General features: G+C 38.9%; 1 protein-coding gene across 1 annotated transcript in view; it reads left to right on the plus strand.

Annotated features, from left to right (window-relative positions):
- pns (pinstripe) overlaps positions 1 to 18,091 on the plus strand; it is a 508,843-nt gene that overhangs the window by 215,098 nt on the left and 275,654 nt on the right. The window contains exons 12-13 of the mRNA XM_067136728.2: positions 12,949 to 13,186; positions 15,758 to 15,925. Of these exons, the coding sequence (XP_066992829.2) occupies positions 12,949 to 13,186; positions 15,758 to 15,925 (406 nt within the window). The remainder of the gene's footprint in view (positions 1 to 12,948; positions 13,187 to 15,757; positions 15,926 to 18,091) is intronic.

Below are 18,091 nucleotides of genomic sequence, written 5' to 3' on the forward strand. Positions count from 1 at the left end.
TAAATTTGTAAGATCTTGGAGGGCTCACAAATAAATAATGGCTTGAGGAAAAGTGATAATTTTCCACAAGGTACAAACCTTTACCAAGATGTTCATTTGCATTAGTATGTAGGTATGTCATTTATCAGTAAGAAATTCATTGTTAACAAACTACTTATATTTTATATAACATTAATTGCAGGTATAGTGGTTGAAACATAGTCATTTCAATTATTTATTGCGATAGGCCTATGCGCCATGTTACTTCTTCAGATCAGAAACTTGGGCATGCTTGTGGGATATCAGATTAACAATATTAGGAAATGCCTTTCAAACTTGCCACTTTTAAAATTGAAAACAAATGAGTATCTCTGAACTTGTTCCTTTCAAGGGACTTCACTTGATTCATTGTTGAAAACAACGTTGTTCCCATAAATATGTTGTTCCAAACATATACAGAGTCTCTGCTGCTTGGTTGTGAAAATTTCTATGCTTGTCCTTTGAAACAAACTGGTAGAATTTTGTAAGACTGCAGCTGTGGAAGTTTTCTTTTAGCAGAGTTGTTCTCTTCTTCAGCAGTTACAGATTTCAAAGTGAGGAATGAGTGAGATTTCTTGATTTCAGTGGAACTTCCCGAAGTGGTAGTTTTCTGATGTATACAGTAAAGTTAGGACTGAGCTCCATGACATGGAATATCAAGCGTGGTGTACCTCATAAGGGTAAAGGGGTTGGTTCTTTATAAATACTACACTCCTGCTAATAATTGGATTTGGTACCACAACATTCTCTCTTTCTCCGAATGGAAGGATGCTCTTAAAACGATGTGTAATGTTGCTGCAGTCCGAGCTGTGCTGGGGAGAAGTCTGGACGGTAACCACTGTCGGCGTTGCCACAGTGAGATCGAAACCCTTCCACACGTCCTTGGTTTTTGCCCGCACGGTAAAACTCTTCACAAAGCCCATCACCACACCATTCATCACATGCTAGCCAACTCTTTACAAAGAAGAGGATATATCACTCATGAGGAAGTCTCTGAAATCACTACACAAGGAAGCACAAGGTGAATAGACATCATAGCCTTTAAAGCAGATTAAAAAACTGGCTATGTACTAGATCCAGCTGTGAGGTTTGAACTGAGTTCAGACCAGCCACAGGAGGTTGACAATGAGAGGAAGACTATCTACGAACCTACACTGCCCTATTATAAAAACAAGTATAAATTGAATGTATTGTGGTGATTGGATAGATGTGGATGTTTGTGGGGCGATACCAAGCCTTTTTGTAAAGATCTACAAAATGCTAGGCATCCCTAATAATAACCATAAAATATATTGCAATCTCGGCAGTTAAGGGATCTATTGTGATTTTATGAAATTACTTACATGTTACATAATGTGTTATATTGTCCTTAATCTCTTCTACTATTTTCCTGTCTTTTATCAGCAGTTGTATAACCATAATTTAAGTCTTTGTTATGCTTTGTCCCTGTGGCAGCCTTGATCATTTTCAGGAAGCTAATAAAAAATTGCAACTTGTGGTATTACTAATGACTCTCATGTCCAAACAGTGAGCTAGCACTCCAAGTTTCCAGAAAACAGCGACTTAGTTGATGAACAATAAATAAGGCTCGAAAGTTGATGAAAAGTCCTTTTTTTCTCGAGTATCCGAAGACGAGGCCCAACATAATATTTGTTCATTATGGGTCATTGTACGCCAGAAAATGGTGGGTTTTATTTGTCCTTTTTGGCCTTTTTTATTTTTTTTTTTGGCTTAAGAGTCCTTTTGATATACCTTAATTTCCATATTTTTAACTGTCAAGGAGAAGGCTCCTTTCTCTAACGAATTGGGTTCAATCCAGACATCTCTACAAGCTTAATTTCACCCTCTTCTTGGGACCTCTCTCTGTTAACCTCTTTGATGTTGAAGTACTTGGTCTTCTCCAATGACACTCGGGGTCCTGCTATGGCCACTTGTCTTCTGAGGCAGTTGTCCTGGATTGCCACTATTTCCAGAGATTCAGCTATCGGTGCCATGTTGTCTACAATGGTGGTGGTGGGGATTATCATTTCAAGAGGAAAGACAACTGGGCAACCATCCTCTTATGTCATTTGCAAAGGCCAGGCATTCTACTGTCAGCCTTTCTCTCTTGTGACCATGGTACTCTGCATTCTGGACACCCAAATTGATCAGTTCCTTGTGCCATTCTCTCAGCTTATTCAAGGATGCTGTTGAGGAGTGGGTAAAGCACACTTCCTTGTCTGAACCCTGTTTTGATCTCTAAGATTTTGAAGATTTTGCCTCTTAGTTTAACCTTCGGGTGTGTGTTAGTCAGGGTTTTTAGAGCGAGTGTTCAGGGTTTACTGTACGATTCTAGTTCTGTCTGTCCATGGAGTCTTCCTGAATTCAACGAAGGTGACTACCACCTTGCAGATTCCAATGTTTATGTATGTATGTATGTATGTATGTATGTATGTATGTATGTATGTATGTATGTATGTAAACGACACAGATAGGTCTTACAGCGATGATGGGATAGGAATGGTCTAGGAATGGGAAGGAAGCGGCCGTGGCCTTAATTAAGGTACAGCCCCAGCATTTGCCTGGTGTGAAAATGGGAAACCACGGAAAACCATCTTCTGGGCTGCTGACAGTGGGGTTCAAACCCACTATCTCCCGATTACTGGATACTGGCCGCACTTAAGCGACTGCAGCTATCGAGCTCGGTGATTTATTTATTTATTTATTTATTTATTTATTCTTATCTGCCCAGTACTTCTTCATTCATTCTGATCGCAGTGTTCTTAATTCGTCTGAAATATCTTTAGACCTCCTGTTGCAACATTTCAGTTAAAAATTTGTGTTTCTTAAGAAGGGTGGTAATTTTATTCTTGTTCTCTGCATCTGTAATTTTGAGTCCAACTGTTTTGAGATCCTCTTGAATTTCTTTGATCCAATGCCCTCCTATCTTCTTTTCCAGATTTCTCATCACTAGTTGTCGTTAAATCCTGTTTTCTGGTAATCGTAAGATGTAAAAGAAATGAGAGATTCTTTTCTTCTTCATCGTGCTGGTAACTGGGTCAATCTCTCGATAGAGAATAGCACAGCGCAAGGGCAGATGTCTTCACTAGATTTGGATGTGCACCTCAAGTTTTTCTAGTTAACTTCCACTTTCTGCTTGATGTTCAAGCAGTGCTTTCAGAATGTCAAAGCACAGTCAAGAATAACTCCCAGATATTTGGGGGTACTGTAGTGTTCCAGTGGAATGCCTCCAAACACTTTCAAAGTACAAAAAGCCTGTCTATGCCTGAGATGGAAAGCACAAGTCTTTGTCGTAAATGGATTGTTTTTAGGGTTTTCTCCTCCTGTAATAGACAATGAGTGTGTCAAGGGCATTACAGAATTTCTGCTCGATAAACTCGAAATCATCTTCTTGAACAGTTATGGCTCGATCATTGGCACAGGCAACATTTTCTGTTCCATCTCGTAATGGCTGACCATTGGTGTAAATGTTGAACAGCAGTGCAAGCACACTTCCTTGAGATAGTAGCCTGTTTCTTTGTCTTTGCCATCTGCTTCTCTGCCCCAGGAACTCAACAAAGAACACTGGTTTTCAAGCAGGTTTTGGATAACTCAGATGAGATGGAAGTCCTTTGAGATATTATAGACCTTTTCCAGGAGAAGACAATGATTAACAGTATGGTAAGCTGTTGAGAGGTCTATGAACACAGCTCCTATAATCTGCTGCCTTTGGAAACCATTTTCTGTATGCTGAGTTAGTTTCAATACTGTACCTGTGAAGTTCAGGAGCAGCTCTTCCCTTTACTGAAACCAGCTTGCTGTGAAATCAGAAGTGGATCTATCTTGTCCATCAATCTGTATAAGTCTTTCCATGACCTGGTAAAGATGGCACAAAAAGGAAATTGGGCTGTAACTTTTAGGGTAATTTCAATCCTTGCCTGGTTTTAGGATGGCTATGATCCTAGTTTTTCTCCAAATTCTTGAGATTTTACACAATTTCAAGCAGTTGTTTATCAGCTCCAATAACCATAGCTTTGTGGCTGGACCAAAGTTCTTAATTTGCTCAAATTTGAGGTCATCCATACCAGCTGCTTTGCCAGTATTAAATTTACTAAAGGCCTTTTCCAGTTCAGATAACGTGAACTCATACTGATCATTGCTCTCATTGGCCGGTTGTCTGACTACTGATTTCTTCCCTGCTTTGGTGCCAGGTGCAGGTTTTCCATTCATTAGGAGCTGATGGGCTATTTTATCTGCTTCTTTATTGGCATGAGTACTGGTTAGGGAAGGATCATTGCTCAGTCGTCTTAGAAGCCTCCAGACCTTCTGGCTACCCCTGCCCTTGTCAACTTCAGTCATCAGCTTCATCCATTGCTCCTTCTTTGCTTGAAAAATAGAAGAGAAAACACTTTGCGCTGTCTGAAGGGTTTGCTCACTGAAAGGATCTTTGTCATAGAACTTGTAGTAGTCTTCCGACAGGACTGCTGTCTCGGGAGTAATTCCTTGAAGATAGTGTTTCCTACACAACCTCTCAGAATAGATGTGCGAGAACAGGTTTTCACAATATCGACAAAGAGATCGCAGCAACTGCCTCAATCCCCTCATCCACCATAGCAGAGAATTTTGACCAATCAGCCTTCTTGAAGTTGAATCTCCGCTTGAACTAGCTTTTTGTGGTCTTATACTTGGGGAGAAGTGACATTATTGGCTTGTGCTATGTATTTGGTACGGGTTGGCCCACTGATTTGGAGCATTGTTGAACAATACTGTTGCTGTCACACAGAACCTCTATGCCTTGTACCACTATTGTAAGAGGCAAGTGGCTTATTGTCATGAATGAGGGACAGTTCATATGTTTCTGCCGATGAAAGAACAGCTTCTCCATTTTTATCCTCACGGGTATAACCTGACAGCTATGGCTGTTGAAGTCACCAATTAAAACAAACCTTTCTTGACTGCTGAAATTCTAAGGTGGAATGAAATAGAACTCTTCATTAGGTGGCTTATATACGGAGCTGATCGTGATGTTGCTAAGTTTCACCGATGTAACCTTATCATTTTCTTCTTTGTGATGGATGCTGCCGACCTTAAGACCTGGTTTATAAAAAATAGCACTTCCATACTGTACATGTGGTCGTTCTGCAGCTAAAATCATTCCTGGGACCCTCAGATGTCTTTGTTGTTCATCCCTGTGAGTTTCTTGATTGCATGAGACGTCACACTTCTTCTTGGCATAGTTTATGCAGTAGTTCTTTGGCAGTTGGCATGCCCTCAGTGTTCACAGAGATGATTGTCATAGTTGGCCCTAAGAAGGGCTGTTTGTACGCTCGTATTCTATGTTTAGGATGTTGCACTTCTGTTTTGAGACAATCTGCCATCTAGGAACAGTCCGTTACCCAGGGGATGCCAAGATGTGGTGGTATAGCTTTGAAATGCACGCCTATGTAGAGGCCTCTCTTGTGAGTATGACAATACTGTTTTGAGGTTGAGAATTTGTTAAGCACAAGATCCACTCTTTCTGAAACCACTCTGGTATTCCCAGGGAGAATAAGAGAGACTAGAAGACAGCTATTAAGGAACCTAATACAGTGAAAAAGGAAGCAAAAGAGAATTACATGAATGGGAAAAACTGTACTCATATATTAGGAATCAAAAGGTAAAAGGAATCTAAATTCCCACAATGGTGGGAGAAGGGGATGAACACTTTTTAACAGATAATGAGAAAGCAAATCTATTTAGTATGGAGTTCAAAGATCAGTTTAAGATTGTCAGGAGTTAAACCAAAACAGAAGATAGAGAGGGAGACACGCACAAGGAAGCAAGAAGCTTCTCATTCACAAATGAAAATATTTTCAGATAAATCAAACTGCTTCAGCAAGGAAAAGCATCAGGGAGTGATCACATTACTGGGGAGGTATTAAAGACTATGGGGTGGTACATAGTGCTGTATTTAAAATTTCTCTTTGACTATGTCATAAATAATAGTGTAATACCAAAGGAATTGAAGGAATTTATAATAATACCAATTTATAAAGGAAAGGGTGTTAAAAGGAAACCTGAGAACTACAGACAAGTCAGCCTGACTAGTGTAGTTTGTAAAATGATGGGGAGTTTAATAGCAAAGTACATCAGAGGGGTATGTGAAGATAAAAATTGGTTCATGAGGAGCCAGTATGGATTTAGAAAGAAATTTTCTTGTTAGGCTCAACTGGTGGGATTTCAGCAGGATATATCAGATCAGTTGGATTCAGGAGGCCAGTTGGATTCCATAGCCATAGACTTTCCAAACCATTTGACAGAGTGGAACATGGAATATTATTAAAGGAACTGGAGGGAATAAGATTGGACATCAGGGTTATATGACAGATAAGAACATTTCTAAATTCAAGGATTCAGAAAGTCAAAGTAGGAAATTAGCATCACAGAAAGAGAAAGTTTGGAAGGGAATTCGATAGGGTAGTATAATTGGTCCATTATTTTTCTTAATACAGAGGGGTCCAGAAAAATGTAGACACTATTTGAAAGTCAGTATTAAAGGAACAAAATGACATACTGTTACAATTCTTGCATGGGGCAGGGAGGTTATTTTGTGTGCTCAAAGTGCCCCCATTAGCATCCAAACAGCGTCGATGCCGCTGAACTGCTGACCGAACTACAGCTGTCAGTGTTACCAGTGTGATAGCTGCACAGGGCGCCTCGATGTTTTCTCGTAGCTCGTTCAGTGAAGCTGGCTTCTGTCGATAAGTAAGGTCAAGAGGTGCAGGGTCTGAGGACTATGTGAGTACTCAACAGCTCCTCATCGACCTATCCATCGTCCAGGTAGATTTTCGTCCAAGTAGGTTCTGACATACCTGTGGTAGTGAGGTGCAGCACCATCTTGTTGTAGGTAAAATCTTTCATTTCTAAACACCTCTCGGATGGTAGGAATAACAGATGTTTGCAGCATATGAAGATGCACCTCACCAGTTACGGTACCTTCAAAGAAGAATGGGCCAATCAAATCGCGCGATGCCAGACCACACCACACATTAACACCGGGTAGATTAATATGTTTGTCCACGTGAACATGAGGATTTTCAGGAGTCCAGTACATGCAGTTGTGATGATTTACAGTACTGTTCAGTTTGAATTGCAACAATTTAGGGAACAATATAACATCAAAAATAAGATTGTATGCAGATGACAATAATTGTTTATAAGGAAATAAATAACATAGAGGATTGTACAGAATTACAAAGGGACCTTAACAGTATCCAACAATGGGTTGAAGAGAATAATATGAAGGTTAATGGAGGCATATCAACTGGCACAACAGTTACAAACAGGAGCTTAAAAAGTGAATTTAAATATACAGTGTACTTTGGATGAGGTAATTGTCCCAAAAGATGGCAAGTGCAAATACTTAGGTGTGAGATTTAAAAGTAATTTGTACTGGAAGGGTCATGTTGATGACATTGGTAGGAAAGCATACAGATTGTTACGTGTCATAATGAGGCTACTCAAAGGATGCAACAAAGAACTAAAGAGAAAAGTTAATTAAGTATGGTTCGTCCATTATTGGAATATGCAAACAGTGTTTGGGATTCTCACCAGGAATACCTAATAAGAGAAATAGATGGTGTACAGATGGAAGCAGCAAGATTTGTAACAGGGGATTTCAGGAGAAAGAGTATTGTATCGGAAATGTTAGAGAAACTAGAGTGGGAAGCTATAAGTAAAAGAAGGGAGGATTGTATAGAGCCTATACTAAATACAGAAGAGGAAGCATGGGGGGAAATCCATGAGAGGCTTCAGTTGGAAAATAATTACATATTAATTATATCGGCAGGGGTGACCACAAGTATAAAATTAGACAGGGTTTTAGCAGAAGCGATTGGGGTAAATTTTCATTCATTGGAGAGGGCATGAATGAGTGGAACAGTTTACCACGGGAAGTGTTCGATCCTTTTCCAAAATCTGTACAGATATTCAAGAAAAGAATAAACAGCAACAGAGAAAAGAAATATTAGAGGGCATTTGACCTGTGCAAGTTATTGTAAGTAAAGAATTTTTGTGAATAAATTAATTTCATCCTATGGAGATTGGACAGCCGAAGTAGGGAACTGCCTGTTGAGGTGAAGTACAGTGGGGACTTAAAAGGCTGTGGGACCACAACGGTAGCTGTGAAGACCTTTCAGGCACTCCGAAAATCAGTGGCAAAAGGGGCTCTGGTTAAGACACAGCAGGTCGTTATGCATATTAGGTACAAAAAAGAAAAAAAATCAATGCAAGTTTAAATCTTATAGCAATTGTATAGTATTATTTAAAGTGATTCCACATGCTCTATATGAGTTGATTATGTGTGTAAGTACACAAGATATTATGAGTAGAATTTTGTAAATAATATAAATTCATTAACTATGAGCTGTGTGTTTACTAAAAAAAATGTTAGTGTAAATAGTATAATATAGTATGAAAATGTCTTCTTTTCTTTTAATTTAAAATTTAGTGCTTGATAATGTATTTTTGTGCATTTATCACTGAGGTAGACACCTCATTTGCAAATAAAGTGATTTTGATTTGATTTCATTTGTTTTGATCCACTTGGTGGAAAGCTGGCATTCTGCACCATGCAGAGCAATTGGATGCTTCACAGATCAATAAACTTTAGACTTTTAACTGCCTGGAATCTTATCACATAGGACACCCACCACTGATCGCCACTTCAACCATGCACTGCTTATGTGATTTGATATTTCAGGACTGAGGGTTCCATCTGCAGTAATTTTCAAGCCAAGATATTTAAATGTCATTACCTTTGGAAGGTCACTGCTATTAATATTAATTTAATTGTATTCAGATAATTTAAATCTGTTGTCAAATATTCAGTTTTCTTAATGTTGAGCCGTAGTCCAAATTTTTCCCTAGTGTCTATTTTCTGTAAATTAATTTAACCATGTAAATGAAAGCATACTTCACCTGTGAAAATGAATAGAGTCCTTGTCGATCGATTTCGTGCTCAAACCCGCTTTGATCAGTGTTTAAAATAAGAGGATAGGGTGTAATAGGGAAATCACTCTCAAGCTGTCTCCAGAATTTCTTTTGCAGCCTTATCCTTTTGTTTTTCATCCTGAATATGCGAATGGGATATAAATTTTGTAATTTTCTTACTCCTAATTCTGTGTTGTTTCTTGAAATGGCTGATCTAGTCATGATAGGTGGAGAAATTACTTTTTTTGATAGATAGTTTGAGTGTAATTTCCAACTATTTGTGGAGGTGTGATAATCACTTTTTACCACCTTGGTTAAGCCAGAATTTTACAGCCCTCCTCTTGTATTCCATACTGATGTCTTCTTGAACACTTTTTATGGGACTAAGAACGTAAATAGAACTAGAGTACAGTATTTGCATGGTGATAGTCTCATAGCATCACTAGATTCCGGGGAGTCATATTCTATTTTCGAACCCAGACCCGGAACTTTGCTTGCAATCTGCAAAAGGTTTTGACAAATGGGATCACTGGTGTTGCTTTCACTGTCTCCACTGTGCACATCAAGGGAAACCCGCCTCAATGCATTACTGCTCTATGATTATTTTCCATCTAATCAATCAGATGAAATGAAATGGCGTAGTGCCGGGAGTGTCCGAGGACAATCAATCAGATATTGTCCTACTTCCTTTTCTTTCAAGCTAATTGCTCCAGAAAATGAAAATAGCTTTTCACAGAAATAACTCATTACAAACCCTGCTATGTTAATAGAATTTTAAAATGTCATCCTCTAAGGAACTCTTTTTCACTGTCTTGCTTTCTTTAAAATAACCATCAAAACCATTATGTTATTGGTGGATGCAGTGAAAAACCTCACAGCTGACTACCACGTCCGGCTCTGCTTACTAGTGACGTTTCTGGGGATATACTAAGGGCAATGTGTTGGGATATAGTACCATATCTGAAATACTTATTTGATTATTGTTTGGTTGAAGGGCTATACCAAATGAATGGATAGTTGCTATAGTAGCCCCTGTGTATAAAGGAAAGGGTGATAGACATAAAGCTGAAAATTACAGGCCAGTCAGTTTGACATGCATTGCATGTAAGCTTTGGGAAAGCATTCTTTCTGTTTATATTAGACATGTTTGCAAAATTAATAACTGGTTTGACAAAAGGCAGTTTGGGTTTAGGAAAGGTTATTCCACTGAAGCTCAGCTTGTAGGATTTCAGCATTTCCTGGATTCAGGAGGCCAAATGGACTGTATTGCAATTGACCTATCTAAGGCATTTGATAGGGTAGATTATGAAAGACGACTGGCAAAAATGAGTGCTTTTGGACTAGGAAAAAAAATAAGTGACTGAATGGGTGGCTATATTTCTAGAAAATAGAACTCAGAGAATTAGAGTAGTTGAAGCTTTATCTGACCCTGTAATAATTAAGAGGGGAATTCCTCAAGGCAGTCTTATTGTACCTTTATGTTTTCTTATATATATCAATGATATGTGTAAAGAAGTGGAATCAGAGATAAGGCTGTTTGCAGATTATGTTATTTTGTACAGAGAAATAAGTTACAAGATTGTGAGCAGCTGCAGGGTGACCTCGATAGTGTTGTGAGATGGACGGTGGGCAATGGTGTGATGATAAACGGAGTTAAAAGTCGGGTTGTGAGTTTCACAAATAGGAAAAGTCCTCTCAGTTTTAATTACTGTGTTGATGGGGTGAAAGTTCCTTTTGGAGATCATTGTAAGTACCTAGGTGTTAATATAAGAAAAGACCTTCATTGGGGTAATCACATAAATATGATTGTTAATAAAGGGTACAGATCTCTGCACATGGTGTTTTTATGGGGAGAGACAGAAGCTGAAGTTCAGAAGAAAATGAATGAAACAACACATTCACAAATTTTGGACTGAAGATGAGCAAAACGAAGACAGTGGAAATGACCATCAACAGGGAAGGAACAAGCTCAAATATATTTCTGGAAGGAGCAAAAATCGAATCAGCCTCACACTTCAAGTACCTCGGAAGCACAATATCAAAAGAAAACACTATTAGGCAGGAAAAACTCAGCAGGACACAGAAAGCATTGACCTTTTACAGTAAAGTCAGAAATCTCCTCTGGGACTGCAAAATACCACAGAAAACAAAAACTTCGTACCAATCCTCACGTACTGTTTAGAGACATGTACCCTACTAAACAAAGACTTCAGTAGAATCCAAGCAACTGAAATGAGATTCATTAGAACCATGAACCAAACAACCAGAAAGGACAAGATCAGAAATGAAGTGAATAGGAAAGTAGCTGGTATTGAGGTTCCTATTATCAGTGTCATAAAGAAATGCAGACTTCAGTGGTATGGGCACATAATGAGAATGAACAGGGAAAGACCTGCCAGAAAATATTTCGACCTTAACCTCATAGGAAGACGACCACAGGGAAGACCAAGAATACGTTGGATAGAGACTGTAAGATCAGATGTGGAGGAGAGAAGATACAAATGGGAGGATGTACTGGATCAGAAGATGTATGAAGACAGAAGGAGATGGCGAGCGCTTGTACACCACACCCGGGAAACTGGAGTTGGGAAATGATGATGATGATGATGATGATGATGAGTAAGGATGTAAAGGAGAGGGCATATAAGTCTCTGGTAAGACCCCAACTAGAGTATGGTTCCAGTGTATGGGACCCTCACCACGATTACTTGATTCAGGAACTGGAAATAATCCAAGGAAAAGCAGCTCGATTTGTTCTGGGTGATTTCCGACAAAAGAGTAGCATTACAAAAATGTTGCAAAGTTTGGGCTGGGAAGACTTGGGAGAAAGGAGACAAGCTGCTCGATTAAGTGGTATGTAAAATTCTTTCTTGAATGAAATTTATGGTATCTTCAATAGGAACAAAATGAGATTAGTTACTTGTAAGTGGTATGTTCCAAGCTGTCAGTGGAGAGATGGCTGGGAGGACATCAGTAGACGAATAAGTTTGAGTGGTGTCTTTAAAAGTAGGAAAGATCACAGTATGAAGATAAAGTTGGAATTCAAGAGGACAAATTGGGGCAAATATTCGTTTATAGGAAGGGGAGTTAGGGATTGGAATAACTTACCAAGGGAAATGTTCAATAATTTTCCAATTTCTTTGCAATCATTTAAGAAAAGGCTAGGAAAACAACAGATAGGGAATCTGTCACCTGGGCGACTGCCCTAAATGCAGATCAGGATTGATTGATTGATTGATTGATTGATTGATTGATTGATTGATTGATTGATTGATTGCATACCTGGGCCGTCAGGGCTGTCCACTCCAACCAACATGTACGGTACTTGCGCTGTCTACTTCCCATTGATGTATATGAGAGATTTGCCCCATGATTTCTGAGACTTGCTGTTGCTTCTGGAGGCTTATTTTCCACACATTGTCCTTTTATAGTACAGTGATTGTGTCAATAAGATTTCAAGATTGGTTTCATCCTGTCTTACCTGTTACTTCTCTTGTGAGAAAAGTATACCTGTGAGGAACTTACACAGTATCATGCACTCATTCAGTTTTTAAGCAACTTTACATGATGGTTAATCATACAATAGTCATTACCCATGGGACCTGCAGTGTTACTTGGAATCTGAACTAATGGGATGTAAATTATCATTTTAAATATCTGGCCTGCATTGGCATTGCTGGGTTTCTAACTTTGGTCACTTCGATGAGAAGTCAGCTACGATGTCGCTCAGGTATCGCATCCCTCTTTTATTCTTGAAGCAGCTGTAATTAATAGTATTTGTTCTGAAACTTTTTGCTCATTTTATTATAATAAACTCGAGCAGTTATTTACTAATTTATTGTTGAAAGTGTTCTTACATTGTTATTAGTGTGTAGTTCACTTTTAAATCTTAATTTATTTCCAAATTTGTTTTGTAGAATATGACCTAGTTATCATAAGAGGGAGTCATTCTTAATAAAAATTATGAATTATGTCTTGTAGGTCCAGGAAACGCAACAGTTCTCAGTGGCCTCATCGAAAAGAACGTCAACAATCTGCCGAAGCCCATTCACGTAAATCCCTTTCATCCAGCAATGAAGTCCCGCGGGATAGCAGTAGCAATATTACGGGTGACAGTTTCATTCCTGTGCCAACACTCAGGCAGCCAAAATTGAGCTCTGAGATGAGTCCAGCTCTCATTGCCCAAACCAACTGGTTATTTGTAGAAAAATTACTGAAGGTAATATAATTTGATGGATAGTTGAGTTTTTAATATAACTGGTATTGTATAAATTAATGAGCATCATCTCCTCCCTTTATATAACTTTTAGATGAGGGCAAATCTCCTCCCCACTTCCAGTGCAGTTTCTAATATCTTACGTTGTTCTTAAGCAAGTCCATCATAAGTCTGGCACCGCGGTGTAGGACACAATGCGTACGCCTTTCACCCAGCGGCCCCGGGTTTGATTCCCGGCTGGGTCAGGGGTTTTTAATTGTAAATGATTAATATCCCTGGCCTGGGAACTGGGGTTTGTGTCGTTTTTTCCATTCCTCACATTCAATACTTTACACTTTCTCCATTCCAATTACACGCAGGTTCATATCACATGGTGCAAGTAGGGGCAAAAGATTTCTATAGGTCGACGCCCAGAAACAAATAGCATTTTAAATTTAAAAAAAATTAAGTCCTTCATAAACAGTCTTTTTTAACTTCTCTAACCTTTCACTTTTAATTCTGTACGTTGACATTCTTCATACACCTGTTCAATGGTGATGATGATCATTGTTTTAAGATGATGTACAACTAGGCAACCATCCTCTATTAACACTAATCAGAGGAAAAGAATGGAAGGAGACTGTTATTTCAAGAAATGAAGGTATCAGGCAAAAGAAAGAGAAGGGCCATGGAGAGTGTGAAAATGAAAGACCTTGATACCTTGCACCGTCGGGGTTGGGAAAGAACAAGAGTTGACCAAGGGAGGTCTGATCAGATAGATGAAAGTGATGAACGTGGCACAAGTGGAAGAAATGCCAGGACTTAGGTAAGGGCCCCGTGGTCGCCAACCTACACTCCCAAATCGAGAGCCCTGGGGGGGGGCTTTAGTCGCCTCTTATGACAGGCAGGGGATACCGTGGGCCTTATTCTACTGCCCCCACCCACAGGGGGCATATGTTCAATGTGTTTTACTATTATAGTCCATAATTCTCCTTATTATCCCTTAAGTTCATAAATATTCCTTTCATACATCTTCATTTGTCTCTCACCGTGTCTCTTCTTTTCTTTCATAGCATATTTCCTTGAAATATCTATTTCTATGGCTTAGAGTTTGATTTTTGTTTTTCTTTGCCTCTGGCCAGGTCATCTCTTTATATCATAATAGATTACTAATAACATTCACTATTTCTTAAGCACTCATTGGTACATTTCCTGACTCAAAAAGTGATTAGCTGAAATTCGTAAGGTGTTAAGTACAGGCCTGACTAAAAGAAAGGAGGACATTATCATTGAGATTTCTTAGCTAGTTGTTACATGGAAGTTTATCTACTCTCTGCCAATGAAAGGTTAGATTACTATGCTTTTAGAATGAAGTAACATTGCTGCAAATTGCCTTAAACACTGCTTGTCTTTTCTCCAACATAATAGAACTGTACGAGTGTATTGGACAAATACTGTATATATTTTAAAGTTAGACAAGAAATATTTTATGAAAGACAAAAGAAAGGGATGAAGGATACACAATTTCATGCTATATTTGTTTGTTTCTTTTCTTTCTTTCTTTCTTTCTTTCACAGAAAATTAGACATAGAAATATTTTGACATCTAGCGGCTGCAAACAGTTAGTGCACAAGGTGTTGCATCAGTGAGGTCTTGGAACAATCAGAGGTACTTCATCGGAGGGCTGTCCTTCACAAGCAGTCTGTTCTTGAGTTCCACAGTCAGAAGGCAGAGAGTTACCATGTCCCCCATTTATACATTGAAGCATTGCATCTGGCATGGCCTGTCCTCAGTCAGTTCAGTCTAGTCCACACCTCCCTCTTTAGGTTGAATCTCTGTAGTTTCCTGGTAGGATCTATATAACATTTTGGTGTTTGATTGGTTCTGTGTTCCAAACCACACGCCATTCTTCTTTGATGTTGAAGTTGTCTCGTACACCTTCCCGTATGATGATCCTAGACTTCAATCAGCTTGATGGAAGATCATTTAGGACCGCTTGGATTGGGAGACCTTCCAAATACAGTAGTTAGGATGGTGTAGTTTTTTCCATTCTTGTATCTTCACTTCCTGTCATCTCAGTTATGGTGGCACAGTATTGCTGGTGGTATGCAGCCAGGGAATAGGAGTAGATTTCGTTGCTTCAGGTTGACATTGGTCTTCCTAGTATGGATGCCACACTGAGACATGGTATTAAGCAACAGGGTACACTAGGGTGAGGGTTGTGGTGCGGAGAGTAGTTGCGTCAGCTCCCAAAGTAGTGCCAAATTTGACACTGATTCTTCCTCACATGAGTACACAGAGTTTTTGTATCAGAAGTGTATATTTCTGTTACATAGTAGAATCCGTATGCTATGGTAGAAAAATCCTGCTGATTTCCATATCCACATTTTTGAGTTCTCCATTAATTGACTTCCTAGGTGAATCAAATTTTCCAGTACTTCTAGTTTTGTCTCTGATAAAAACTGATTCTTAATGTAAATTATTAATATTTAATTTTATAATAGAAATTAATTTACTGTACTTGTTCTCTTTCTGTAATTAGAAACCATTTTAGTGTGTTATTGTTTCACTAAAATGAGCTTGTGTGTTATTCAGGATTGTAAAAATAAAACTAAACGAATGCTGGTGGAGAAGATGGGGACAGAAGCTGTAGAATTGGGGCATGGAGAAGTATCCATTGTTGGAGTGGAAGAAAATACATTAATTGCTAGTCTATGTGATCTCCTGGAACGTATCTGGTCACATGGTCTTCAGCACAAACAGGTAGAACTTTTAACTGTAAACTGTACATATTGATTTTGTACGTGTTCTTGGGTAATATGTGTGCAACAACAGCAGCATGATATGCACAAGAGCAATTCCTCCCCTCAGTTCCTGTACTTATGTCTGCTACAGAAACTGTAAATTCATTGCTTTACTTTCGTTACTACATGGGAACTGCTATCAGTATGCTTGATTATGCTTTCTAATTTTTTTTTTTTTTTTCACGTGTGGCTAAAGTATCAGTTTTGATAGTGTTAGTGATAGCTCCTTGTTGTTGGGCATTATGTAAGCCTTATACCTTGCAGAAACTCTGCAGGTGAACTCTTCTTGAAACTGTAGTTACAAACAGTGATCATGTTAGGCCTGTGGTGGTTCGTTCATGAAGGGCTTTAGGATCCTGCCTTTTCAAAAACATCTAACATAATTTCACTCTGTAACTGATTACATACAGAGATGGACAGATGTAGCGAAGTCGACTTATGGGGGGTTGTGCTATTCAGTTACACAATATTATTATTTTGGTTGTAAATGCTTTGCTTTTATATTTTCAAGATCGGGTCATTGTTTTCAGAATGTAGCTGCTGTCCAGCAAGCACGATGCTTTCTTTTTTTGGCTTGAGTTGCTCATGCTGTGGCAGGATAGCCCTCAGTAGCTTCCTTGAGTTAGCATGTGTGCAGGTCACAGAAGGAGCCTGAAGGACGATATAGGCTTGTCATGGGAAGGAAGATTCCAGGTGGGTATAAGTGCTTTCTGGTGGAGCTCACAGCAACATCACCAGCCACTTAACAATCCACCTAGAATGATTAATTCCAAAACATTTTACAAAATAATGATTTCCATTTAACAGACTATTTAAACATTTCTATAAAGAAGCTAAATAGAAAGTAATAACAAACAACCTAAACAAAAAAATCCTTGATCCAAGTAAGAACAAATTAGTTAAAGCACAAAAATTAACCTTGGGGGTGGGAAGGCCTATCCACACACACACACACACACACACACACACACACACACACACACTCTCTCTCTCTCTCTCTCTCTCACTCATATTTTTGAAAACGGAGGTAGCATCATATGCAGCAGAGACACTCTTTCATCTGAATGAATGATCAAAGACTGACAGACTCCAGGAGATGAAAAGAAGAATTGGAAGAACCTGCATCAACAAAAAATACATGAAAGGTGGACAGTGGTGGATAGGACCCAACAAAGTCGTGTACAAAGAGTTGGAACCTGTTACTGATGCTATGTGTAAGAGGAGGCCGGAATTCTTTCGACACATAATGAGAATGCAGGACTCAAGACTTCTGAAACAACTGGTACAATATTATCTCAACTGAAACACACATATTTTCTTTGCCAGAAAAAGTACTGTGAGGACCTCAAGGCCGGGACACTCCCTTCGAAGAGACTTTGATAATGGACTGAATAAAGTGATTCTATGTAGGAGGAGTGCCTTTGCTGGCGGGACCTAGTGTTTACAGTGCACTATGTCTACTGGTATGGGCTAGAGCAATTTTGTTACTTTCATTGATCTGTCTCAGCTTTATCCTTGGCTTTGACAAAATGAAAATGACTGAGGTATGAGTGATACTAGTAATGCCATTTCTTCTGCACCCAGTCCCTGCTATGAATGGTGTGAAAATATTGCTCATAGGGTCGGTTGATGCATGCATTTCAGTGGGCATGGCAGACTGATATGTAATAGTAACTTCTGGTTCGGTGAGGAAAGCAACGGGAAACTACATCACTCCTCATTTCCCTAGTACGCCTCTTCAGTGATGCCTAGGCCATCTATGACAGCTGATGGCAGAGCTGTTGAGGATCCCACCAGCGGAATCGCTGACGGACTAAACATACATACATACATACATACATACATACTTACATGTAGGAGGAGGAGTAAAAGATATACAATGTAACTACAAGGTGATGGCACCACTTGCAAGTTGGTTGAATTGTTAAATCAGAATTCATTGAAGAATGAGTGTTCTCTATTTAGCTATTTTATAGCTAGTTCCAGTTATTTGGGCTTTCTCCCATTTTAATGCTTGTTTTACTGATTCATTATATTTTTTAAATATCTAACTGCGAATGACACACAAGTCGAACTGTATGTTTAACTTTAGGTAACCTTTCATAAAATGGTGCGATGTTTATTA

This window comes from Anabrus simplex, chromosome 1, assembly GCF_040414725.1.
Source record: "Anabrus simplex isolate iqAnaSimp1 chromosome 1, ASM4041472v1, whole genome shotgun sequence".
Taxonomy (NCBI): domain Eukaryota; kingdom Metazoa; phylum Arthropoda; class Insecta; order Orthoptera; family Tettigoniidae; genus Anabrus; species Anabrus simplex.